Source organism: Aquarana catesbeiana, linkage group LG02, assembly GCF_042186555.1.
Source record: "Aquarana catesbeiana isolate 2022-GZ linkage group LG02, ASM4218655v1, whole genome shotgun sequence".
Taxonomy (NCBI): domain Eukaryota; kingdom Metazoa; phylum Chordata; class Amphibia; order Anura; family Ranidae; genus Aquarana; species Aquarana catesbeiana.
Window position 1 is genome coordinate 137,123,781 of NC_133325.1, and position 27,321 is coordinate 137,151,101.

The 27,321-nt window shown below is 44.9% G+C and overlaps 1 protein-coding gene across 1 annotated transcript in view; it reads left to right on the forward strand.

Moving 5' to 3' along the window:
- LOC141127240 (polyunsaturated fatty acid lipoxygenase ALOX15B-like) overlaps window positions 1–27,321 on the forward strand; it is a 276,986-nt gene that overhangs the window by 219,128 nt on the left and 30,537 nt on the right. The window contains exon 12 of the mRNA XM_073613507.1: window positions 3,540–3,661. Coding sequence (XP_073469608.1) covers window positions 3,540–3,661 — 122 coding nt within the window. The remainder of the gene's footprint in view (window positions 1–3,539; window positions 3,662–27,321) is intronic.

Here is a 27,321-nt window from a genome sequence, read left to right on the forward strand (position 1 = left end):
GTTTCAGTATGTCACAGTACATGTCGGAATTCATGGTTCCCTCAATGAACTGTAGGTCCCCAGTGCCGGCAGCACTCATGCAGCCCCGGACCATGACACTCCCACCACCATGCTTGACTGTAGGTAAGACGCATTTGTCTTTGTACTCAGAGTCCTCACCTGGTTGCCGCCACACATGCTTGACACCATCTGAACCAAATAAGTTTATCTTGGTCTCATCAGACCACAGGACACGATTCCTGTAATCCATGTCCTTAGTCTGCTTGTCTTCAGCAGACTGTTTGTGGCTTTCTTGTGAATCATCTTTAGAAGAGGCTTCCTTCTGGGACGATAGCCATGCAGACCAATTTGATGCAGTGTGTGGAGAATGGTCTGAGCACTGACAGGCTGACCCCCCCACCCCTTTTCCCAAAAAGACTCATGGCTGTATTAGATCAAAAGGGTGCTTCTACTAAATACTGAGAAAAGGGTCTGTATACTTAGGACCATGTGATATTTCAGTTTTTCTTTTTTAATAAATCTGCAAAAATGTCTACAATTCTGTGTTTTTCTGTCAATATGGGGTGCTGTGTGTACATTAATGAGGAAAAAAAATGAACTTAAATGATTTTAGCAAATGGCTGCAATATAACAAAGAGTGAAAAATTTACTTTCCATCCCCACTGTATATACCAGCCCTTTCCCTCTAGGAGCTTACAATCTTAGGTCCCTAAATGCCTGTACACACGATACAAAAATCAGATGGAAAAATTCATACAACAAGCTGTCTGCCAATTTTTGGATTGTTAGTACAGTGCTTTCGAAAGCAGATTTCTCTTTTTCGTCAGACAAAAGCTGGTTGTGCAGGCTATAACATTTTTTGTTGAATGTGAACTCAATGTCCGATTCTCGTTTCATTAGTACGGTTTTCATACGAAAAAAATCGTAAGAGCAAAACCACGCATGCTCAGAAACGAAAGAATACATACAAAACTATTCAACGCGTTACATCACTTCTGACGTTGTATTGTATTCTTGTAAGTAACCTCTTCACTTTCGACATGAGACTAGCATGCCACAAAAAATGGACGTTCGGTCATCCGAAAATCTAAGCGTGTGTACGAGGCTTTACTCACATTCATATATACACATACTAGGGCCAATTTAGACAGGAGCCAGCTAACCTACCAGCATGTCTTTGGAGTGTGGGAGAAAACCTGAACACCCTGAGGAAACCCACGCAGGAACAGGGAAAACATGCAAACTCCAGGCAGGTAGTGCAGTGGTTGGGATTTGACCAGGGGCGGATCCAGAGTCTAGTCTCGGGAGGGGCACTGCCAGAAAATATGTTTTTTTGTGGGCAATTTATCGGGGTAATGGCTGGTGTTGGCGCTTTCATCATCACGGCACCATGGTTGTTATGGTGTCAGGATGATTGAAGCGCATTATTTCTATTATTACATTTAACATAAAATGAAATGGTTCAACTCACCATAATGCAGAATCAGTGGGAGCCCCGAGTGTGTCACTTTTTACGCCGACCTGCCTTCAGATGCAGCTTATCACTTGCCTTGCCACGTCCCTGCCACAAGCTGCGGATTGTCACTTGCCTGCCGCCAGATGCTGATTGTCACTTGCCACGTCACATGCCACATGTTGCTGATTGTCACTTGCCACGTCACCTGCCACATGTTGTTGATTATCACTTGCACATGGGGCACATTCAGGGTACATCAGGCACATGGGGTACATCAGGGCACATCAGGGCACATGGGGTACATCAGGGCACATCAGGCACATGGGGTACATCAGGGTACATTCAGGGCACATGAGGTACAATCAGGGCACATGGTATAAACTCAGGGCACATCGGGCACATTCAGGGCACAACAGGCACATCAGGGCACATTCAGGGCACATGGGGTACATTCAGGGCACATGGGGTACAATCAGGGCACATGGGATAAATTCAGGGCACATCAGGGCACATTCAGGATTCAGGGCACATCAGGCACATGGGGTACATCAGGGCACATTCAGGGCACATGGGGTACATCAGGGCACATTCAGGGCACATTCAGGGCACATCAGGCACATTGGATACATCAGGGTACATCAGGGCACATTCAGGGCACATGGGGTACAATCAGGGCTAATAAGATAAGTTCAGGGCCCATCAGGGCTCATAGGGTACAATAAGGGCAGCGTTTACTTGTTTTCTTCATTGTTTTCTTCATATGCATATGCAGAGTAGCGCAGGCAGCCTCTGTAGTAAGTTCTCTCTCATGTCACGCTGCTGCTGCTCCCCCCGGCGGCCCCTCCTCCTCCTCTCTTCTCGTCCATTCCAGATGATGTCACAAGCAACATCTCTGGACTGGCCAGTTTCTCCGCTCACCTGCGGACCGGACCGCCCCCTCTCTGGATGTCTGTCCTGCTGCTCCTGAACACCCGCAGGCAGACTCACCTGTCAACCCCCCCTCACTCATCTGCCGACCTGCCGCTCAGGCTCTCTCTCACCTACCGACCCCCGCTGACTGGCCCACCCGCTCGATAACCCGCACACTCATCCTCCGGCTCCCGCCCGCTCACTCATTCACTGACTGACTGTCCTGCCAATCATGAATTTCTCGGAGGGGGCAATTGCCCTGTTGCCCCCCCCCCCCCTGGATCCGCCCCTGGATTTGACCTGATGACTCTATTACTGCTAGGCTTTTAAAAGCCAAATACATTTTGTCCATTCTGTTCTGAGATTTAGCCTGTGTTCTCATATATGGGAACACAGACATCGCATGTGATTTGCACCCGAATTGCTGTGCCGATCACATGCGATGTCTGTACAATGCGAGTTTAGCCATACAGTTGTATGGCTGAACTCGCATTGGATTTGCATAAAAAAGGTGCAGTGACTTTTTTTATTTCCTGCACTGGAATCAGATCACATGGGTGTTCACACCCATGCGATCTGATTCCTGTCCTAATCCACAGTTCGGACTGCGATCTGTGAACCAATCTGGCGGTCTCATTAACATTGTATTGACACCCACAGAGGGCAGTGTAAGCTGCCTGCGGGAGAGTTCCGCACTGGAATCGCGCTGGTTCCCGCAATGCCACAGTGTGAACCCAGGCTTACACAGCTTTGCCACATAGCACAGCCTTGTCTGGCAGGATAGAAGACCTGATTTTAATTTGCTGCAGTTAAGTCTTGTCCCAGCCTGTGACTGGACAGTGAAAAGAGAAGCAGCAGACTGATGAACTCATCTCTTTTTTGCTCTGTGCTCATCTTTCTGTCTCTCTCTTTACTATTCTTTACTATTAGTATGTTCTTTGTTAGCACATGAGCACTGTGGCATAAATGATTGGTTCCTTATGCTGCCTCTCTCCGTCCCCCAGTCTGAGCTCTACTGTACAATGAAATAGAAGTGGCTGATACCATGTCAAAATCAGGTACTTACACTGCTTGTATTAAAAAAATGTATAAATGTAATAATGTATTCATCTGTTTGGACTTAAGCTTTGATGTGTATCTCCTCCCTGAAAGTAACCTTTTCTTTTCTTTCTAGCTTTGTGTCCAACATAATTAATTATTATTATAGAAGTGATGAGATGGTCAAGGAAGACCCTGAACTTCAGGCCTGGGTAGCTGAGATTTTCAAGGAAGGATTCCTGCAAAATAAGTCTTCAGGTATATTTCCACTCTGGTGTTCTTAAAGGGGGGTTTCAGGCCACTATATATTTTTTTTTTAAAAGTCAGCAGCTACAAACACTGTAGCTACTGACTTTTAATGAGGACATGTCCAACGAGCCTGCGATGTCGGCCCCCGAGGCCGATCGTCCATCGGATCAGCTGCCGGCGCCTCCATCTTAACGAAGGGAAACAGGCATTGGAGCTTTGCGGCTTCACTGCCCGTTTCCTACTGCGCATGTGCGAGTCGGGGTTGTGGGGTTGTGATGTAAGGGGGGGCAGTGATGGCAAAGGAGGGACTGAGGAAATTAATGTAAAGGGGCTGTGATGTGAAAGACCTGAGTCATAGAAGAAAAATGAGATTCGGATCTCTGCAGAAAGAAAATGTTACCAACCGGATCTCCATGAATTATAATTCAGTACCCCTGTTATAAATAGATGAGCTGCTTTCTCCTTTACCACTTGCAATGCAAAAAATATCTGCAGGTGAAGAAAAGTTGCGCAGGCTCCATTTACACTTGTACGACTCCAAAGTTGCGCTGACTTTAGAGTACAACTCCAGTGCAACTTTGCTGCAACTTTGGATGGGTGCGACTTTGATACAACTTTGGCTTTGACTAGTGATAATGGACAACTGCTGCACAAATGTTGCATTGTATAACATTCAGGTGCAACTTTCATGCAACTTTTGAGGGTTAACATTGAAGTCTATGGTCCTCAAGTGGCATGAAAATAGGACCAAAAGTAGCGTATGAACTACTTTGAAGTCACACATATATGAATGGTTATCATTGGAAAACATGGGGAATGGGGTCCAAAGTTGCATGACAAGTCGCACAAGTGTGAATGGAGCCTGCGCACACATTTTTCCTGTACCTGCTTTAATGTGCTGCGTATTAACAAAAGTGTAATGTTAAGTAAAATTAAAGACAGACTTTACTTTTTCATTCTGGTTAGAGTAAGGAAAAGATATAAGCACTGTCAGTTTTTTGCTATTTGTGTCCTTTGTGGGGAGATTAAGTCTAGGTTTGCATCTATGTGGTTGTGGTTGATGCGTTTTTGCATGCAGTTTTCATGCATTTTGCATTTTTTTTCTTTAAAAATACTGTATATAGCTGGTTGCTAAGGAGCGGGCCGGGAAGCCGGCCGCCGCATCCTTAACAACCGATGTGTTATAAGCTGTGACCAAAAAAGTGTCACATAAAAAAACCCCACAAAGACAGTTTTTAACAATTCCTTTATTAAGAATCAAAAAATAATGTCCCCCGATGTAGATCCATCGTCAGTCAGGCCACCCACTGCACCGCCGAGCCCAAAAAAAAAGAAAAAAAAAGAACAGCTCTGCACATGATTTAGCCAGCCAAATGGTCCGGCGCTTAAGTGGTTAAAGTGGAACATTAGTCAGAAAATTAACTCCTGATAGATCACTTTAGGCTGGCCCCTTTTGCAGGTATAGCTATGTACAACATTAAAAATAAGTGCCTATGCTGTTTGAAATCCAGTAATACACTGTTTCACCCAGCTCTGCACATGCTCAGTTGCTCTCCATTTTTAGGCACTGCCGAGGCCGATCTGCTAGTAGAGGAATTAATCCCTCCTATACATTACAGCCAAGGAAGCTGCTTATGCTTGATATGCAACTGCCATGGCGCTGCACATGTGATCAGTCATGACAGAAGCCATTGGATGGTTTGACAGTTTAGTAGGACACAACCAAATGTGACAGATAGCATTCCCGGCATTCCAGGAATGTATTTTTTTTTAAACTGTTAACTTGTTGAGTTTAGTTTCATTTTATGATTTACTGCTGCTCACGGGCTCTGGGCTTCAGCAAAATGGCAGCCTCCAGCAAGAAGAAACAGGAGCAATGCTGGAGGCAATTTACAACACACACTAATTTTGGTAGCATAAATATTAATGTGGACTGTACTGTATATTCCTTGCTAAAGAACATTATTTTTTTTTAATTCAAAATAAAGTTCAACTTGAACAGAAAACACATACAGTATTGTCCTCTGTGCCAAGAAAAAAGTGACCTTCTTACAGCCACTCTTTTAGTGCCTATAAACATGTGCTCTCCCTAATCCACCATGTGCTAGTAAAACCACTGACCTTAAGCTAAGACCTTTTAACCACTTCAGCCCCGGAAGGATTTACCCCCTTCCTGACCAAAGCTCTTTTTACAATTTGGCACTGTGTCGCTTTAACTGCTAATTGCGCGGTCATGCAATGCTGTACCCAAACGAAATTTGCATCCTTTTCTTCCCACAAATAGAGCTTTCTTTTGATGGTATTTGATCACCTCTGCGGTTTTTATTTTTTGCGCTATAAACGGAAAAAGACCGAAAATTTTGAAAAAAAATGATATTTTCTACTTTTTGTTATTAAAAAAATCCAATAAACTCAATTTTAGACATACATTTAGGCCAAAATGTATTCGGCCACATGTCTTTGGTAAAAAAAATGTCAATAAGTGTATATTTATTGGTTTGCGCAAAAGTTATAGCGTCTACAAACTAGGGTACATTTTCTGGAATTTACACAGCTTTTAGTTTATGACTGCCTATGTCATTTCTTGAGGTACTAAAATGGCAGGGCAGTACAACCCCCCCCCCCAAATGACCCCATTTTGGAAAGTAGACACCCCAAGGAAATTGCTGAGAGGCATGTTGAGCCCATTGAATATTTATTTTTTTTGTCCCAAGTGATTGAATAATGACAAAAAAAAAAAAAAAATTTACAAAAAGTTGTCACTAAATGATATATTGCTCACACAGGCCATGGGCATATGTGGAATTGCACCCCAAAATACATTCTGCTGATTCTCCTGAGTACGGGGATACCAAAAAACCAAGCACCGCCTTCAGGATTTCTAAGGGCGTAAAGTTGTGATTTCACTCCTCACTACCTATCACAGTTTTGAAGGCCATAAAATGCCCAGATGGCACAAACCCCCCCCCAAATGACCCCATTTTGTGATAGGCAGTGAAGAGTGAAATCAAAAATTTACGCCCTTAGAAAGCCTGAAGGCGGTGCTTGGTTTTCGGGGTCCCGTACGCGGCTAGGCTCCCAAAAAGTCTCACACATGTGGTATCCCCGTACTCAGGAGAAGCAACAGAATTTATTTTGGGGTGTAATTTCACATATTCCCATGGCATGTTTGAGCAATATATCTTTTAGTGACAACTTCGTGCAAAAAAAAAAAATGGTCTTTTTCCCGCAACTTGTGTCACAACATAAAATATTCCATGGACTCGACATGCCTCTCAGCAAATAGCTTGGGGTGTCTACTTTCCAAAATGGAGTCATTTGGGGGGGGGGTTTGAACTGTCCTGGCATTTTATGCACAACATTTAGAAACTTATGTCACACATCACCCACTCTTCTAACCACTTGAAGACAAAGCCCTTTCTGACACTTTTTGTTTACATGAAAAAAATATTTTTTTTTGCAAGAAAATTACTTTGAACCCCCAAACATTATATATTTTTTTAAAGCAAATGTCCTACAGATTAAAATGGTGGGTGTTTAATTTTTTTTTTCACACAGTATTTGTGCAGTGATTTTTCAAACGCATTTTTTGGGGAAAAAACACACTTTTTAAAATTTTAATGCACTAAAACACACTATATTGGCCAAATGTTTGATGAGATAAAAAAGATGATCTTAGGCCAAGTACATGGATACCATACATGACATGCTTTAAAATTGCGCACAAATATGCAGTGGCGACAAACTAAATACATTTTTTAAAGCCTTTAAAAGCCTTTACAAGCTACCACTTTAGATTTACAGAGGAGGTCTACTGCTAAAATGACTGCCCTCGATCTGACCTTCGCGGTGATACCTCACATACATGGTGCAATTGCTGTTTACATTTGACGCCAGACCGACGCTTGTGTTCGCCTTTGCGCGAGAGCAGGGGGGGACAGGGGTGCTTTTTTTTTTTCTTTATTATTTTTTTGATTTTTTATCTTATTTTTAAACTGTTCCTTTCATTTTTATTTTTTTAAAATCATTTTTATTGTTATCTCAGGGAATGTAAATATCCCCTATGATAGCAATAGGTAGTGACAGGTACTCTTTTTTGAAAAAATTGGGGTCTATTAGACCCTAGATCTCTCCTCTGCCCTCAAAGCATCTGACCACACCAAGATCGGTGTGATAAAATGCTTTCCCAATTTCCCAATGGCGCTGTTTACATCCGGCGAAATCTAAGTCATGAAATGCTTGTAGCTTCCGGTTTCTTAGGCCATAGAGATGTTTGGAGCCATTCTGGTCTCTGATCAGCTCTATGGTCAGCTGGCCGAATCACCGGCTGCATTCTCAGGTTCCCTGTTGGGACAGGAGAGCCAGAGAAAAACATGGAAGACGGTGGGGGGGGGCATTCCCTCCCACTGCTTGTAAAAGCAGTCTAGAGGCTAATTAGCTGCTAGGATTGCTTTTACATGAAAGCCGACCGCTGGCTGAAAAGAATGATACCAAAATGATACCTAAACCTGCAGGCATCATTCTGATATAACCACTCAAAGTCCAGCAACATACCAGTACGTTGCTGGTCCTTGTTGGGCATATATTGTAAACCTTTTTTTCATGCAGCCTGTGGGCTGAACGAAAAAAAGATGTTGATCGGTGGGTATGCCCACCATTAGAATACCTCCCTTCATCCGCCCACTTCTAATGATGGGCATTCATGCACCGTATATATATATATATATATATGCCGAAGCATGGGGGCATCCTCCCGCAAAAGTTAGGAGCAAATCGCTCCTCCGCCCTTTGCTGCCCCCACGCTTCGGCATAAATGCTGAAGTATGTAACTGTGGTGGTGAAATCACCTCCGACAGCGCTGGAGTCACAGCTTTATGTATCGTGGGAGCAAACGCTGTTGCTGTCAAGATAAATAAATCCGCGCTGCAACTGAATGGTGTACCTGCTAAGCAAATGATGGTTAACAAAAAAACAAAGTAACATTACAGTATAACAGTAATACTTACCATACCTGCAAAGCAAATACAAAAAAAAACATAGTAAAAAATAAAACATTTAACGCAACCTGTGCCTACCTAAAATATATATATGCCGAAGCATGGGGGCATCCTCCCGCAAAAGGCAGGAGCAAATCGCTCCTCCACCCGCTGCTGCCCCCACGCTTCGGCATATATTGTGAAGTATGTAACTGTGGTGGTGAAATCACCTCCGACAGCGCTGGAGTCACGGCTTTATGTATCGTGGGAGCAAACGCTGTTGCTGTCAAGATAAATAAATCCGCGCTGCAACTGAATGGCGTACCTGCTAAGCAAATGATGGTTAACAAAAAAACAAAGTAACATTACAATATAACAGTAATACTTACCATACCTGCAAAGCAAATACAAAAAAAAACATAGTAAAAAATAAAACATTTAACGCAACCTGTGCCTAAAATATATATATGCCGAAGCATGGGGGCATCCTCCCGCAAAAGGCAGGAGCAAATCGCTCCTCCACCCACTGCTGCCCCCACGCTTCGCATATATGCTGAAGTATGTAACTGTGGTGGTGCAATCACCTCCGACAGCGCTGGAGCCACGGCTTTATGTATCGTGGGAGCAAACGCTGTTGCTGTCAAGATAAATAAATCCGCTCTGCAGCTGAATGGCGTACCTGAAAACAAAAAAGTGGTTAACAATAAAAAAACAAAGTATAAAAAAATTGCATACCTATAAAGCAAACATGATAAAAACATAACAATAAAACATTGCAGTATAGAATGCAGAACAATAGAGAGAGAACAATAAAACGACAACTACTTTTGGTTTTTTTATTTTATATTTTTTTTGTGTTTTTTTCTTCTTTTTTACTTTTTTGTGTTTTTTTTTTTTTTTTTACACTTTTTTTTGTAACTTTAACTTTTTTAACTGGTACCAGGTTTGGGTCTCTCAAAATGCGATGGCATCTTGGGAGACCCCGTAAAAGTGTGTCCTAGTCTGTGCAGTGCTGTACCCTACGCTAATACTCAACTAGTGTATGGTAGCGTTCAAAACATTCACCCATGCAAAGACCAGGATTGTCAGGACAGAAGGGACAATAATACCGGGTGTCACGCCTAAATCCGCACTTGCTGCAGACACAACATCTTTTTTGGGGGGCTCGTTGGGTAGGGGTACTCGGGAGGACATATTGAAAATGCCTCTCATGCAGCCGGCTTACTGCATTTGGTTGGGGAAGGTGAGGTGGAGCACCGTCTGGAAACAGAAGGGCTCTGACGATCTCTTCCTGGAATTTAAGGAAGGATCCAGTCCGTCCTGAAGCTCTGTATAGCACATGAGCGTTCAGCAAAGCCTATTGAAATAAATAAACAGACACTTTTTTGTACCAGCGTCTGGCCTTATGGGCAATTAGGTACGGCGCCAACAACTGGTCGTTGAGGTCCACCCCTCCCATATTAAGGTTATATTCGTGGACACAGAGGGGTTTCTCCACAACTCCAGTCGCCGTAGGAATTTGGACCGTCGTGTCTGCATGAAGGGAGGTAAGAACGAAAACATTCTTATTGTCCCTCCACTTCATAGCGAGCAAGTTATTACACTTCAAGCAGGCTCTCTCCCCCAGCCTAAGACGGGAATCTACAAGCCGCTGGGGAAAGCCCCGGCGATTAGGTCACACGGTGCCACATGCTCCAATCTGATGATCAAAAAGGTGGCTAAAAAGTGGCACGCTCGTGTAATAATTGTCCACGTACAAGTGGTACCCCTTTCCGAATAAGGGTGACACCAAGTCCCACACTATCTTGCCAGTGCTTCCTATGTAGTCAGGACAGTTTGTTGGCTCTACGTGACTATCTTTGCCCTCGTAAACCATAAAACTACATGTATAGCCTGTGGCCCTGTCACAGAGCTTATGCATCTTGACCCCGTATCTGGCACACTTGCTGGGAAGGTACTGTTTGAATGACAAGCGGCCAGAAAATTTAATCAGGGACTCATCAACGCAGACAACTTGATGGGGGGTAAACAAGTCTGCAAAACGTTGGTTTAAATGGATTACGAGGGGCCGAATTTTGTAGAGCCGATCGTATTCAGGGTCTCCACGAGGACGACAGTGTTCATTGTCGTTGAAGTGCATGAACCGCAAAATCTGCTCGTATCGTGCCCTGGCCATGGAGGCAGAGAACACGGGCATATGGTAAATTGTGTCAGTGGACCAATATGACCGCAACTCACTCTTTTTATTTATGCCCATGTTGAGGGAAAGGCCCAGAAAGATCTTAAATTCGGAAACCGTAATTGGTTTCCAATCTCTGGCAAGGGAGGACTGGGGAATAGTGGCGATGTGTTGACCAGCGTACAAATTGCTTTGGTCCACAATAGATCTAAAGAGATCTTCGGTGAAAAACAGCGAATAAAAATCCAGTGGCGTAAAATCAACTGTTTCCACCTGAATTCCGGGTTGGCCAGTGAATGGGGGAAGTACGGGTGCTGCAGAAGTGGTGGGTACCCAATTCGGATTGGCGAATGCAGCAGGAAGGGCACTATGGGCACGACGGGCCTGTGTTCGTCTTCTTGGTGGCAGCGGGACACTACTTGTGCTTGCCACCTCGCCAGCTTGAACTGCACTTATGGGACTCACCACGTCACCAAGTGTTACTGCAGTGCTGGATGTACGACCAGGGTGTACTAGGCCGCTGGTGCTTGCCAGTTCACCAGAAGGAACAGCGGCGCTAGTACTTCTCTGCTCCATACGAGGGACCTGCGGTTCTTGCACTTCAAGGACAGAAGAAGAAGATTGGGGTCTGGTACGCCTGACCTTAGCAGGGACCACAACTCCGTCGTCAGAGCTATCTGTCATGGAGCCGCTGTCCTCTACAGGATCGTATTCTGAGCCTGAATCTGACAGATGAGTGACTTCCTCTTCACTATCTGTCATGCTCAGAAACGTGTAGGCCTCTTCACTAGTGTACCTCCGATTTGCCATTTTGGGCTCTAAATTTAGGGGTACACTAGTGAGACTCACAGGCAAAAAAGCTCCTGACTGTTAGCGACTGATTCAAAACGCTACCAAAAAACTGTTAGGCCCCTTTCACACATGCGGACAGTATGTCCGTATTTCATCCATCCGTTTTCGGATGAAATACGGACATACATGCATCCCTATGGGATAGCGGGTGTCAGCGGATGTACATCCGCTAACACCCGATGTCGTCCGCCTCCGCTCTCGTCCGATTCTGCGGACGGAAGAAAATCCTATTTTTCTATCCGTCTGCAGAGCGGATCGGAGGAACACGGACAGACGGTCCGTGTTCCTCCGATCCCCCATAGGGGAGAGCGGAGATCTGACAGGGCGGTCCCTGCACAGTGTGCGGGTCCCGCCCTGTCATCTGCCTGCTCAGCTGGGGAAAGCGGAGCGATCCCCGCTGAGCAGCGGATAAACACGGGGCGGATCAACACGGATCCGTCCCGTGTGAAAGGGGCCTTAGCGATCGCAGGGATCAGGCCTGACTCTGCGAACGCTGCAGTTATGTGTGCTTAGTGTTTTGTAAGTGACAGTTATCAATCGATACTGCACTTGGGTGGGCTGGGCTGGGCCGAGGAGCAAAACGCAGGTGCTAGCAGGTATCTGGGCTGATCCCGTTAACACTGCGTTTTTGGGAACCCTAAACTGCTGGGGAGTATAGATCTGATCGGATCAGATATTGATCCGTTCAGATACTATAGCACTAAGGGAGGTGTATGCTGCGTGCATGGGTTTTAGCGGTACTGGCGCTAACCTGACGCTGCCTGGGGCAACGCAGACCTTATCTGATCCTAAAAACATAACTTGTATCACCGCCGGGCAATTAGGGGGTTAAACCTTTATAAGGTAATAAACGGCGGGTGCCCTAAAACTATAATAAACTATAAAAAACAAACCAACTAACCAGCGTCACCCGTAACACTTATACGGTGATCGCTGGTGAAAGGGTTAACTAGGGGGCAATCAAGGGGTTAAAACCTTTAGTAGGTAGTATATGGGGGTCCCTGTCGCTATAAAACACTGACAGCGAACCTATATACTTACCTCCCTAACTAGCGTAACCTGTGTCACTAATACAGCGATCAGAAAAATGATCGCTTAGCGACACTGGCGACATGGGGGTGATCACGGGGTTAACCTTTATTAGGGGGGGTTAGGGGGGTACCCTGGACCTAAAGGGGGGTACCCCAGACCTAAAGGGGGCTAACCTAACTGCCCTAACACTTATAACTGTCACAAACTGACACCAATGCAAAAAAAAAAAAATACTGCTATTGGTGTCAGTGTGACAGGGGGTACAGGGGGGTGATCGGGGGGTGAAATGTGTGCCTGCATTAATGTCTATACTGTCTATACATACTGCTGGAAACGAAAGTGAGTACACCCCTAAGTGAAAATGTCCAAATTGGGCCCAATTAGCCATTTTCCCTCCCCGGTGTCATGTGATTCGTTAGTGTTACAAGGTCTCAGGTGTGAATGGGGAGCAGGGGTGTGTTAAATTTGGTGTTATCGCTCTCACTCTCTCATACTGGTCACTGGAAGTTCAACATGGCACCTCATTGCAAATAACTCTCTGAGGATCTGAAAAAAGAATTGTCGCGCTACATAAAGATGGCCTAGGCTATAAGAAGATTGCCAAGACCCTGAAACTGAGCTGCAACAGTGGCGAAGAGACCATACAGCGGTTTAACAGGATAGAGTCCCCCCAGAACAGGCCTGGCCATTTTTCCTGTTTAACTCGCCAAGTTGAGTGCATGTGCTCAGCATCATATCCAGAGGTTGTCTTTGGGAAATAGATGTATGAGTGCTGCCAGCATTGCTGCAGAGGTTGAAGGGGTTTGGGGTCAGCCTGTCAGAGCTCAGACCATACGCCGCACACTGCATTAAATTGGTCTTCATGGCTGTCATCCCAGAAGGAAGCCTCTTCTAAAGATGGTGCACAAGAAAGCTCGCAAACAGTTTGCTGAAGACAAGCAGACTAAGGACATGGATTACTAGAATCATGTCCTGTGGTCTGATGAGACCAAGATAAACATATTTGGTTCAGATGGTGTCAAGCATGTGTGACGGCAAGCAGGTGAGGAGTACAAAGACAAGTGTGTCTTGCCTACAGTCAAGCATGGTGGTGGGAGCGCCATGGTCTGGGGCTGCATGAGTGCTGCCAGCACTGGGGAGCTACAGTTCATTTTTACGGAACCATAAATGCCAACATGTACTGTGACATACTGAAGCAGTGCATGATCCCCTCCCTTGGGAAACTGGGCTGCAGGGCATTATCCCAACACACCTCCAAGATGACCACTGCCTTGCTAAAGAAGCTGAGGGTAAAGGTGATGGACTGGCCGAGCATGTCTCCAGACCTAAACCCTATTGAGCATCTGTCGGGCATCCTCAAGGTGTAGGAGTTCAAGGTCTCTAACATCCACCGGCTCCGTGATGTCGTCATGGAGGAGTGAAAGAGGACTTGGCAACCTGTGAAGCTCTAGTGAACTCCCTGCCCAAGAGGGTTAAGGCAGTGCTGGAAAATAATGGTGGCCACACAAAATATTGACACTTTGGGCCCAATTTGGACATTTTCACTTAGGGCTGTTCTCACTTTTGTTGCCAGCGGTTTAGACATTAACCAATTCCCAACCAGCCACCACAGCTGTACTGCGGCAGGTTGACTCCCCTGCGTGAATCACCTTCATTGTACGTTGGACGCGCGTGCTCCCCCGCGACAATCAGATTAGTTCCAGAACCGTTCAGCCTCCAGACCCAGGCCAGTGATTTCTGGCCTGTACCTGGTGATCGGTTCTGGTGAATGGCAGACTGTCCTTGCCTGTGTAATGTAAACACAGGCAGAGGAAATTAGGTCAACTCCCCTCATGGAGCCCTTTTCGGTTCCAGCTCGAGAAGAAAAGACATCTACTGTGAGTACACCCACACTATGAATGAATGAATGAATGAATGAATGAATGATTGATTTGGAAAGCGCTGCAAATGCGAACTGAATCGCCTCAAGGCGCTAAATGCGTCTAGTGTTGAACAGCTTCTTAGAAGAGGAAGGCTTTTAGTTTTTTCCTGAAGGCCAGATGGTTTTCTTCCACGCGGATGTGAGTCGGAAGAGTATTCCATAGCCGAGGTCCCTGGACTGCGAATCTGCGTTCTCCCCTTGCTTTGTAGCGGTATTTGGGAATGAGGAGGAGGTTTTGGTTGGATGGTCGCAGATTGCGATTGGGTGTGTAGTTTTTTATTTTCTGTGGGAGGTATTGAGAGGCGTTACCTTGTATGCATTTGTGGGTGAGGCAGAGCGTCTTGAATGTAATCCGATTCTTTACTGTTAGCCAATGTATGCTCCTCAGGGAGGGGGAGATGGACTCCCAGGGTTTTTTTCCTGTTATCAGTCTTGCTGCTGCGTTTTGAATGGCCTGTAGGCGCGCAAGCTGATATTGGGGTAGTCCTATGTAGAGTGAGTTTGCGTAGTCAAGACGGGAATTGATGATTGTTCCAACTACTGCTGCTTTGTCCTTTTCTGGGATAAAGGGAATGAGTCTGTGTAGCAGGCGGAGGAGATGGTGAGAACCACTAACTACTGAACCTATTTGTGCATCCATTGTCATTTCTGAGTCAAAGATAACTCCGAGACTCTTGGCTTTGGTGCTCGGAGAGATGGTCTGTCTGAAGATGGTGGGAGGTATCCATGGAGTCTTGGATTTGGGATTTTGGTTAGCGTGTAGGAGGAGAAGTTCTGTTTTTGACCCGTTGAGTTTGAGGGAACTAATGGTCATCCAGTCATCTATCAAAGTGAGACACTTCTCTAGTTGTTGATGGTGTTTTTTGTTGTGTGATGTTAGTGTTGATGTCCTCTTTTTGCTTTGGTTGGGTGAGGTTGGTTGTTTTTTTCTGTTGGATTGATTTTCGGATGTTGTCGATTTTGTCGATGAACAAATCTCATAACTCATTGCAGAAATCTTGAGTATCGTTTGCTGGGGGTTCTAAGCAGGACGAGTTCATTGACTGGGTGACTATTTTGAAAAGTTCCCGCGGCTGGTTTATGGCAGTTGAGATGGTATTCGAGAAATTTTCTTTTTTGGCTGTGAAGATTGCTTTGTGGTATTTCACCGTGAGTACTTTGTAGTTTGTATGATTTTCCTTGGTAGGATTTCTTCTCCATGCTCTTTCAGCTCTTCTATGTTCCTGCTTGAGTAGGGTGAGAGTGCCATTAAACCATCTTGAGTTTTTTTTGCGGATGAGTGTTCTGCGTTTTGGCGCTACTGAGTCTGCTGTTTGTAGTAGTGTCTTGTTTAGAGAGTTGAGTGTTTGTTCCGTTGAGAGGTTTAAGTTTAGCGATTGTATTTTGTTTGATAATAAGTCTATCACCGGGCGCCATGAACCATTTTTTTTCTGCACAAGGAAGAGAGGGGAGTATACCCCCTAAAACTCTTTGTTTTTGGAACAGACCCTACGGCTCCCTGTACTATCAGAGAATCCAAGTAAGACAGTAACACCTGTTTCTTTTCTTCTGACCATGGTAGCAGGGTGGAAATAAATCTGGGGGGAGGAGTACTGACCATGTTTGGCCTGTGGAGACCGTGTTGATGGTCCAGAAATCTGAGATCGAGGCCACCTAGACATGCCGGAAGAGAAGCAGACTCGCCCCCACCTGACCCACCTGGGCGGGCTCAATCTCAAAATGACTTAACTGGCTCTCGTCCCCTGGACGCCTGGCTCTTAGCAGATTTTTGGAAGGAAGTCTGACCTCTGCGCCAATTTCTTCTGAAATCCCGGCCGGGCCTGTAGGATTGAGCTTCCCTTGAACACTCAGTACTGGGGTTTCTTCTGACCAGATGCCTATACTGGGGTAGGAAGCCCGACTTCCCACCCGTGGCTCGGGCTATAGCGCTATCCAGCCTGTTACCAAACAACGAGGGCCCTTCAAAGGGAATCCTACACCAGGCCTGCTTAGATGCTGGATCAGCAAGCCAAGGGCGCAACCATAAGGCATGCTTAGCTGTGACCGAGGATAGCATAGTCTGGGCCAACAGGCGAATAAGGTTGATTGAGGCTTCCCCCAGGAAGGCCGATGCCAGCTTCAATTCTTGGACTGCTGAACCCCTGCCCAGTTCTTCTGAGACATCTCTAAGTACAGAGTCCACATTCTCTGTCTAGGCTTCCATAGCCTTGGACATGGCTGCGAGGGCCAAGGTGGGTTTGCAAGCCATACCAGCTAACCCGTAAATTCTTTTGAGAGGTTGGTCTATTCTCCTCTCAAGGCTATCCTTGAAAGATACAGCATCTTCTAAGGGAAGAGTGACTTATTTAGCCAGTCGCATCAGAGCTGCGTCTACGAGGGGAACGTTTTCCATATGTTTCACTTCCTCTGCCTTGAAGGGGTATAATCTGGAAGTTTTGCTTGACATAGAAAAAAAAAACTTCTTATCTACCTTGCTCCACTCCTCATCAATAAAATCCTTCAATTCAGAAAGGAGCGGAAAATTGGAACGTTCCTTTCCCAGATGTTTAAAGAACTTCCTCTGCTTAGCCGGAGGAGTGGAAGGATCTTCCCACTTGAGGGCCTCTTTGACCGCCTTGATTAGTGGAGAAACCAGGGTGAAGTCGGAGGCACCGACAAATTCATCTCCCTACAATTCGCTATTTGAAGAGCCGGGGGAGGCATTATAAGGCTGGAATGGGCCCGGATCCTCCTGGGCCTCATCAGCCACGGAGCCAGATAGAGTGGTGGACTGGCTCTGTGTGCGGATTGTACCCCGTTCCTTTAGGGATTGCAGCACCACACGCTTAACAAGAGACTCCATCTGTTGGTTCTCCATCTCTTTCTCCCCAACCGCCCGGGCATAACACGGATCACAGAGTGACTTGCCCTCCGGGACTTGTGTCCCGCATCCCCAGCAGGCTCTGCGATTGGAGCAGCTGTCATGGCGGAGGGTGTGGTGTCTGGAGGAGGAATGGGAACATCTCTTCTGTTGATGGGTCCTAGACGGAGAGTCACGTCTGGACCTAGATGAAGAAGGTTGATGTTGTGGCCTGGCAAGGTCCCTGTTGTTCTGGACAATAAACTAGTGATCCCACCTGGAAGGACTCAAAAGGAGAAGGGCAAAAAACACATCACATTAGGGAATACAACCATCCCACATGAACCTGGCCCCCTCCCCTCACACACTCCACGTACCTAGAGCATGAGGGCTGGCCGTATGGAGGCGATGACTTGTCCATGGCACCCTGGGGAATGATCAGTAACAATCCTGCAGCTTGTAGGAACACACGAATGTCCTGGGAGAAGGAGCCCAAATAGCATGTAGCTTGCCCTTTAAGAGCCATCTCTGCCCCCCCCACCCTGCACCATAAACCCCCAGGCAGGCTTACCTTAACCTGGGAACCCTGGTGCATGGAGGAACTGTCACAGGGTCCCTACAGTGATCCCCAGTGTGACAGGAGCTCACAGGGATTTAAATAGACCTGGCCGCACTGTGCATGTGTGAAACCAAGGCTCAGCTTCGTCCAAGAATCGCACATGCGCAGAAGCGTGCTGGAGCCGGGACCCGGAAGAGGGAGCCGTGTCCTGGAATGCAGGTGCGTTCCAGACACCAAAGAGGGAAGAGAAGGGGAAAGGGGAGACAAATATAAGCATAAAAACGCACACTTGCTGCCATGGAAGAACCTTCAGACGTGCCAGCCGATCCGTGCCTGGGCAAAGAAGGGCCATCCCAACCACTGGACATAGAGGCCTGGAGCCACGCACCCTCCCATGGCTGGGCCCTGGGCTATCCTGACACAGTTAGAAGGTATGCCCGGCATCAACCTCGATCGATTGGACGTCCGTAAACGTAAGTGCATTGTTTGTCCAATGAGAGGACAGAAAAGGAACGCAGTCTCTAGCGGTGAGCTCAAATTTATGGTAGTGGGGTCCTATAGCATTGGAGAGGAGTCCGGGTTAACCCACATGTAGGCTGCCATGGAGTCTGTCAGGAAAAATATTTTTTCATGTAAACAAAAAGTGTCAGAAAGGACTGGTTAGAAGAGTGGTTCAAGTGGTTAGAAGAGTGGGTGATGTGTGGCATAAGCTTCTAATGTTGGGCATAAAATTCCAGGACAGTTCAAGATCCCTTGAAATGACCCCTTTTTGGAAAGTAGACACCCCAAGCTATTTGCTGAGAGGCATGTTGAGTCAATGGAAAATTTTATATTTTGCTACAAGGTTCAGGAAAATGACACACAAAGTTGTCACTAAATGATATATTGTTCACACATGCAGGGCCGATCCTGGGCGGGGTGCAGGGGGTGCAGTGCGAGGTGGGGGATGCTGAAGCACCAGAGTGCTCCCCTCCCTCTTCCTCTCCTTGTCCGTAGGCGGCTATCTCCGCCGGTCACTGCAGCTGTGTTTCTTGCCAAAGCCCATCCCCCCTCCCTCCTCCTGTCAGAGGAAGAGAGCGGAAACAGCTGGAGATCGGAGCGGCTGTGTCTCTGTGTGCAGAGAGACCAGCCGCGCAGTGACGTCACTGGGAGGGGGGCGGTCTGTGACCGACATGTTCCAGTTCTCCTCCTACTGTGTGTAACTCCTGCCAGCTGCCCAAGCCTGACACGCTGTGTCCTCCACACGGGCGGCGCGGCTGCACACTGTCCTCTCCTCTCCAGCTGCCGCCCAGGTGTTTTTTAATTAGCTTAATGGAGGGGTGGGGGTGGTTTGTCGGGGGTCTATACTAATGGAGGGGGTTTGTCCTGGGGGGTCTATACTAATGGAGGGGGGTTTGTCCTGGGGGGTCTATACTAATGGAGGGGGGGTTTGTCCTGGGGGGGCTATACTAATGGAGGGGGGGTTGTCCTGGGGGGGGGTCTATACTAATGGAGGGGGGTTTTGTCCTGGGGGTCTATACTAATGGAGGTTGAGTTTGTCCCGGGGGGTCTATACTAATGGAGGGGGTTATCCTGGGGGGTCTATACTAATGGAGGGGGGGGTTTTTCCAGGGGGGTCTATACTAATGGAGGGGGGATTTGTCTGGGGGGTCTATACTAATGGAGGGGGGGTGGTTTGTCCTGGGGGGTTTATACTAATGTAGGGGGGGTGGTTTGTCCTGGGAGTCTGTACTAATGGAGGGGGTGGTTTGTTCTGGGGGGATCTGTACTAATGGAGGGGGGTGGTTTGTTTTTGGGGGGCAGTACTAATGGAGGAGGGTGGTTTGTCTGGGGGGGTCTGTACTAATGGAGGGGGGGTGGTTTGTTCTGGGGGGTCTGTACTAATGGAGGGGGGGTGGTTTGTCCGGGGGGTATGTACTAATGGAGGGGGGTGGTTTGTTCTGGGGGGTCTGTACTAATGGAAGGGGGGTGGTTTGTCCCGGGGGGTCTGTACTAATGTAGGGGGGTGATTTGTCCCGGGGGGGTCTGTACTAATGGAGGGGGGTGGTTTCTTCTGGGGGGTTTGTACTAATGGAGGGGGGGTTTGTCCTGGGGGGTCTTTACTGATGGGGGTCTGTACTGAGGGAGGGGTTTATACTTAGTGGGGGGTCTGCACTGACAGAGGGGGGTCTATACTTAGTGCAGGGGTGTCTGTACTGAGGGGCGACTATAGTTGGCGGAGGGGGAGTGATACCACGTTTTACCACATCGGGTGACACCAACCCTAGGGACGCCACTGCAGCCGCAGGCTCTTATTTCCCCTCTCCCGCTCCTCCTCGCGCGCTGCTGTACTAGTCAGTGGCGCACCATGTTTCTTCCTCTGCCTTCATATCGGCCAGGGAAGAAAAAAAAGGAGCAAAGAATAGGATTGTGGGACATGTAGTCCCGAGGACTGGCAGCCCCACTGTAACACGGAAACTGCAGTCCACACAGCATGCCCAGCTGAATGGGAGAGAGAGAGCCAGGAGCCCGGGAAAGCTTTCAGGGAAGTACACCCAGGACTCCAGAGGGAGAGGGCAGTGCTGAGGGAACACCATCAGAGAGAGAGCCCCGCTGCCCTGTGCCACCAGAGGGAAAGCCACACAGCCTAGCACCATCCCTGGCGGAGAAAGGAATGGAGTTATTGCCAGAATACAGATCTGGGCTCTTCCTAGCGGAGTCGCCACAGGCAATTCAGAGTGAGCAGACTCCTGTTCAGAGGAACCATTGCTTTATCGCTGGGTCAGATGAGAGGGCTGATCAGCCATTATCTACTAAAGTCCATAGGAACTGCAGTCTCTGACCATCTCTTGTAACATGTCTGCAGTCTCTGACCATCTCTTGTAACATGTCTGCAGTCTCTGACCATCTCCTGTAGTAAGTCTGCAGTCTCTGACCATCTCCTGTATTATGTCTGCAGTCTCTGACCATCTCCTGTATTATGTCTGCAGTCTCTGACCATCTCCTGTATTATGTCTGCAGTCTCTGACCATCTCCTGTATTATGTCTGCAGTCTCTGACCATCTCTTGTATCATGTCTGCAGTCTCTGACCATCTCTTGTTTCATGTCTGCAGTCTCTGACCATCTCTTGTAACATGTCTGCAGTCTCTGACCATCTCCTGTACTATGTCTGCAGTCTCTGACCATCTCCTGTACTATGTCTGCAGTCTCTGACCATCTCCTGTACTATGTCTGCAGTCTCTGACTATCTTCTGTATTATGTCTGCAGTCTATGAACATCTTCTGTATTATGTCTGCAGTCTCTGACCATCTCCTGTACTATGTCTGCAGTCTCTGACCATCTCCTGTACTATGTCTGGGGGCTCTTTCTAACAGACTCTCTAGTCTCTAACAGAAGCCCTCTCTGTGTGCATCAGAGAGACTCCCCTCCAGGTCTCATTAGTGTACTCTCTTCCTGTATTTTCTTTATTGTTAAAAGATCATGGGAGGATCCCAGGGTAACAAAGACTTCTTAGGGGAGCAGCTCTGTGTTTGAGTTGTTGCCATAGTAACATTTGTAAAGGGGAGAAGTTGGTAAGATGACCACGCCCACGTGGGGGCACCAGAAATATTTCTGCACCCAGGCGTCTGTGACCCTAGGATCGGCCCTGCACACATGACATGGGTATATGTGGAATTACACCCCAAAATATATTATCTGATGCTTCTCCTGAGTCACTGAAATCCCATACGTGTGAGACTTTTTGGGAGCCTAGCCATGTACAGGACCAATCACCGCATTTAGGCTTTCTAAGGGCGTAAAAATGGTGATTTTACTCCTCACTACCTATCACAGTTTCTGAGGCCCTGAAATGTCAAGATAGCACAAACCCCCCCAAATGACCCCATTTTGCAAAGTAGACACCCTAAGGTATTTGCTAAGAGGCATGGTGTGTATCTTGCAGCTCTCATTTGTTTTTGAAAATGAAGAAAGAAAAGGTAATTTTTTTTTTCTTCATTTTTCAAAACTTTGTGACAAAAAGCGAGATCTGAAAAAATACTCAACATGCCTCTAAGCAAATACCTTGGGGTGTCTACTTTCCACAATGGGGTCATTTGTGGGGGGGGGGGATGGGGTTGTGCTATCTTGGCATTTCATGGCCTCCGAAACTGTGGTAGGTAGATAGAAGTGGAGTAAAAAATTTACGGCCTTATGCCGCATACACACGAGCGGAATTTCCGCCAGGAAAATCTTGGATGGTTTGGATGGTGTGTACGCAGCATTAGAGATCTTGAAGGCAATGATTGGTTTTCGGGGTCCTGTACACGGCTAGGCTCCCAAAAAGCCTCACACATGTGGTATCCCTGTATTCGGGAGATGCAGCAGAATGTATTTTGGGGTGTAATTCCACATATATCTATGCCATGTGTGAGCAATATATCATTTAGTGACAACTTTGTGTAAAAATAATTTTTTTTGTTGTCATTTTTCAAGCAATTGTGACAAAAAAGTAAATTATTCAATGGGCTCAACATGCCTCTCAGCAATTTCCTTGGGGTTGTAAAAAACCCAAAGGTTAACGTTGCACTAGAAATAAAGCAAAATATATTGAGAATAAAATAAAAGCGGCCGGCACCAAAAGTCTACTACAAAATCTCCAATGCAATGTGGTAAATAAAAGATGCAGCGCTAAAATAATAAAAATTGATAAATGTAAGAATTGTATCAGAAAAAAGTAATCGTGAAAAGACTCTTAACTGAGAAAACTGAAGCGGATGCCAAACAAAAAAAAAATTTAAATGCAAAGTGATAAACTAATAAAAACTAATAAACTTAATGAAACAAAATTAAAATTAAATATAAATAAACTGATGCATAAAGGTAATGGTGAAAAGAGCTCTCACCTACCAAAACTAAAGCAGATACAACTAAAAATTATTTTGACATAAATAAGTGATAAAGCATGAAAAAAGTGGGTCTATGACAAGTCTGAAGATCAATCAATAAAAAATGAATTAGCAAATCACTGAGAGCCAGAAAAAACAAAAAAAAAAAACAAAGTCCCGTTCCAATAAAAACAGTGCAAAAATAAAGGTCAATGAAGAGTCCATATAAAGTGTGAGGATAATAATCCAAGGAAAATAAGTGAAACCAGATCCTATATCCAAGATGATAGCACACCCGAGTGAGTATGAATGCTCTTTACTGACTAAGGATGACCACCGTAGGTGGTCTCACCAGGCACAGGGAATATTAAGGTCTCCCAGGAACCTATAACAGCATCTAAGGTTGCAGCTAAAATCGTGGCACTCGAAAGACAAAAGCAGAAATTGCTCCCATAGTGTAATCGTTCATAAAAGGTAATTTATTAGGCAAAAAAGATTGCACTTACAAGAAATTTCATCCAAGGTAAGCGTAATGACAAATGTAAATCAACAATTGGAAATCATGGCATCTCCACCGGCTTCCTACTGCACGCTTGCTTCCCATCAGTCTCAACAGAGAAATCGTAATGAAATCAATTACGTTACGTGATTTCCAATTGTTGATAAAAAGAATCCAAGGATCTGGTTTCACTTATTTTCTTTGGATTATTATCCTCACACTTCATATGGACTCTTCATTGACCTTTATTTTTGCACCGTTTTTATTGGAATGGGACTTTGTTTTTTTGTTTTTTCTGGTTCTCAGTGATTTGCTAATTATTTTTTTAATGATTGATCTTAAGACTTGTCATAGACCCACTTTTTTATGCTTTATCACTTATTTATGTCAAAATAATTTTTGTGGTATCTGCTTTAGTTTTGGTAGGTGAGAGCTCTTTTCACCATTACCTTTATGCATCAGTTGATTTATATTCAATTTTAATTTTGTTTAATTAAGTTTATTAGTTTATCACTTTGCATTTAATTTTTTTTTTTTGTGTGTGGCATCCGCTTTAGTTTTCTCGGTTAAGAGTCTTTTCAGCATTACTTTTTTCTGATACAATTCTTACATTTATCAATTTTTATTATTTTAGCGCTGCATGTTTTATTTATCACAATTTCCTTGGGGTGTCTACTTTTCAAAATGGGGTCATTTTGTACTGCCCTGCCATTTTAGCACCTCAAGAAATGAGATAGTGGTAAAAAATCTTTTAATTTTTATTTTTTTGGTATAATTCTTCTTGAGGGGGTGTGTCTTAGGCCTACATGATTTTGCTAAAAGGTGTCCCTCATTCCCATCTCAAAAATAAACCAAAAGCTGCGTAAATTCCAGAAAATGTACAATAGTTTGTAGATGCTATAACTTTTGCACACACCGATAAATATACTCTTATTGAATTTTTTTGTGGATGAATACATTTTGGTCTGAATGTATGACTAAAATTTTGTTTATTGGATTCTTTTTATAACAAAAAGTAGAAAATTAAATTTTTTTTCCAAATTTTCGGGTTTTTCGTTTATGTCGCATTAATAAAAATCGCAGAGGTGATCAAATACCCCCAAAAGAAAGCTCTATTTGTGGGAAAAAAAAGACGCAAATTTTGTTTGGGTACACCATTGCATGACTGCGCAGTTTTCAGATAAAGCAGCGCAGTGCCAAATTGTAAAAAGTGCTCTGGTCATTAAGGGGGTAAATCCTTCCGGGGCTGAAGTGGTTGAGTTATTTTGAGGGGACAGCAAATTTACACTGTTATTCAAGCTGTACACTAACTACTTTACATTGTAGCAAAGTGTAATTTCTTCAGTGTTGTCACGCAAAAAGATAAAATAAAATATTTACAAAAATGTGAGGGGTGTACTAACTTTTGTAAGATATTGTAGCTCCCAACTGTCCCTGACTTCAAGGGACTGTATCTGATTTGGAACAAAGTCCCGCTATCCCTCTTTCCTCCTCATCTGTCATTCATTTTGGTCTGGTCTTTAAAGTTGCATATAAAATGCAATTTATTTTTCAAATAGCGTTTCACAATGCTAAACCTTTCATCCAATTTCATTAATGCTGCATTAGTGAATTTCAAAAGCCAATATAAAGGAAAAGTAGTGGTAAAAAAGCACTTGTGGGTTTAACCAATCTTTTAATTTTTATTTTTTTGGTATAATTCTTCTTGAGGGGGTGTGTCTTAGGCCTACATGATTTTGGTAAAAGGTGTCCCTCATTCCCATCTCAAAAATTTGGGAGGTATGCACACACAGCAAAGTGTAAATCTCAGAATGTTCCCGGAATTATGCCGTTGCTTCTCAACCAAACAGTCAAATTAGTTAACTCTGCTTAGGCTATTTAGAAGAGAAGTAATGGCATAATACTGGGAATGGCCATAGATGGATCGAAATTCAGTTGGTCCTTTCTGAACCGGACAAATTTTGATCCATCTATGGCCTCCTTACTTACCAACTTGCATTTTGCCATTACACATACTAAATTGTAATTAAAATGCCTACTTACCTCTCCTGCTGTTGCGTTCTGCTCTTGGGAGCAAAAATTAATACCCAATACTTTCTACTTTCGGGCATTGGGATCATGTGAGTCACTTCTTACCTCTCATATGACAATACTGCTGCTTGTCAATTGGTTGCTCAGGCACACAGGCTGAGCAACCTTCTCCGGCTTTATCTCCTCACTTTAATGGCAAATGACGTTATAGGAAATCAAAGGGAAGGAAGTATACACTGCATTAAAGTGTGTGCTTGTATGACTGCCAAATACATTAATGTTCCTATAGACCAGTCTTTCTGAACCTTTTTAACACAGAAGAACCCCTGCCAAAAATTATTATATCTACAGTTCATGGTACATTAGTGTGATGGTCACTGGGAAGAATGCTCCTCACATTGGCGTCCATTGGAAAAATAATTTCTTACAGATGGCCAAACCCATGTTTTGTTGTCAGTGGTTACTTATCTGAGAAGTAGAAATTGTTCATTGCTCAAAGAACCCCTGGCAACCTCAGAGGAACCCTGGCTGAGAACGTCTGCTATAGACAGTAGTTACCAGTCTACAGAAATTGAATTGATCGTGCAGAAGGCTAATGTCTCTGGGACATCTTTAGACAGTCCTCCGTGACTGTTCTTGGGGGATTTAAAGCTGGACAAAGATGGATAGAATTTCTAATGTAAATTCTTAGGAAAACATTTGTACAAAAATTCTCAACAAACATTCGAATGTCATTTGAAAGATTGTGTTTGCTTTTAACATTTGACTTTGAATAATAGGAACAAATGAAAACTACATACATTTTTATAAATGTGTTAGTTCCAGAAACAATTTTCATCCTGCTCCTTCGAATTTTGTTGTCACTGTGGTTATAAATGAACTTCAGCTTGACCCACTAATGAGCCCTCAAAATTTCCACTTGCTTTCCTGCATTTAGTGAGTGGAAATTAGATTAGGGCGAGTGTGGAGCAGGGGCTGACTGGGCCGACAGTTTTCTGGCTGATCACTTCTGCCAGAAGCAACCAGTCCGGAAACTGTCAGGATTTGAAAATATTCCAATTGCGTAGCCTGGATCTACTGCTTAAACTGACAAACAGTATATATTCATATAATAAATGATCTCAACCAATCACCACATAGGCATTGCATACATGATGCAGTCCACGTGACCAAACAATGCATAAACAAAAGGTGGATAGCCTACCAAGAAGGTCACTTCAGTGGCACACCATGGTTGAATACAAATATTTTATTGTAGGAAAAATGCACCATTAATATCACAAAACAGCAAAAATTCAGTGAATGACCATCCAACAATATTAAAAAGACAACGTTGTCATGGTAAGAAAATCGCAGCTGCGCATGCACCCATTCATTCAGTCAGGCACACTGCTAATTGGTCTAAATGTCTAGGATTGGAAAGGACTTGATTGCCATAGAAACATGACATAACAGAAAGGAACATAACAGTCCAAATATTACTAGAGACCAAAAAGGGAGGAGTGTGTATGCTATAGAGTTAAGAGTTCATTAGAGCAGCTCAAGTAGAAATTTTTTCAATCACAGTTAGTCTATTAATTCCCAGCTGTAATGGGCAGACTGCTCACTAAAACAAGTTGGATGGCTGGCTGATACAGACTAGGTATGTCAGAGGTCAGTCTGGGGGGAGTCACCAACTTGAGGCTAAATTCCTGCAATAGAGTTCATCCTTAAAGCAGGGGTCCACCTATCTATCGTTTTTTTTTTTTTTTAGTTCATTCACAAACTTTTCTTTTCAGCATTACATACTCACATATTGTGTGTAATATGTCCGCCTGTGTCAGATTTCATCGGAAAGAATAACTTATATTATTCACTGCAGGCGGTTTCCATCTTCATTGTGGGCATTTGAAGCCCACAAGCATTTATTTCCTGGATGTGGTGAATGCTGTGCTC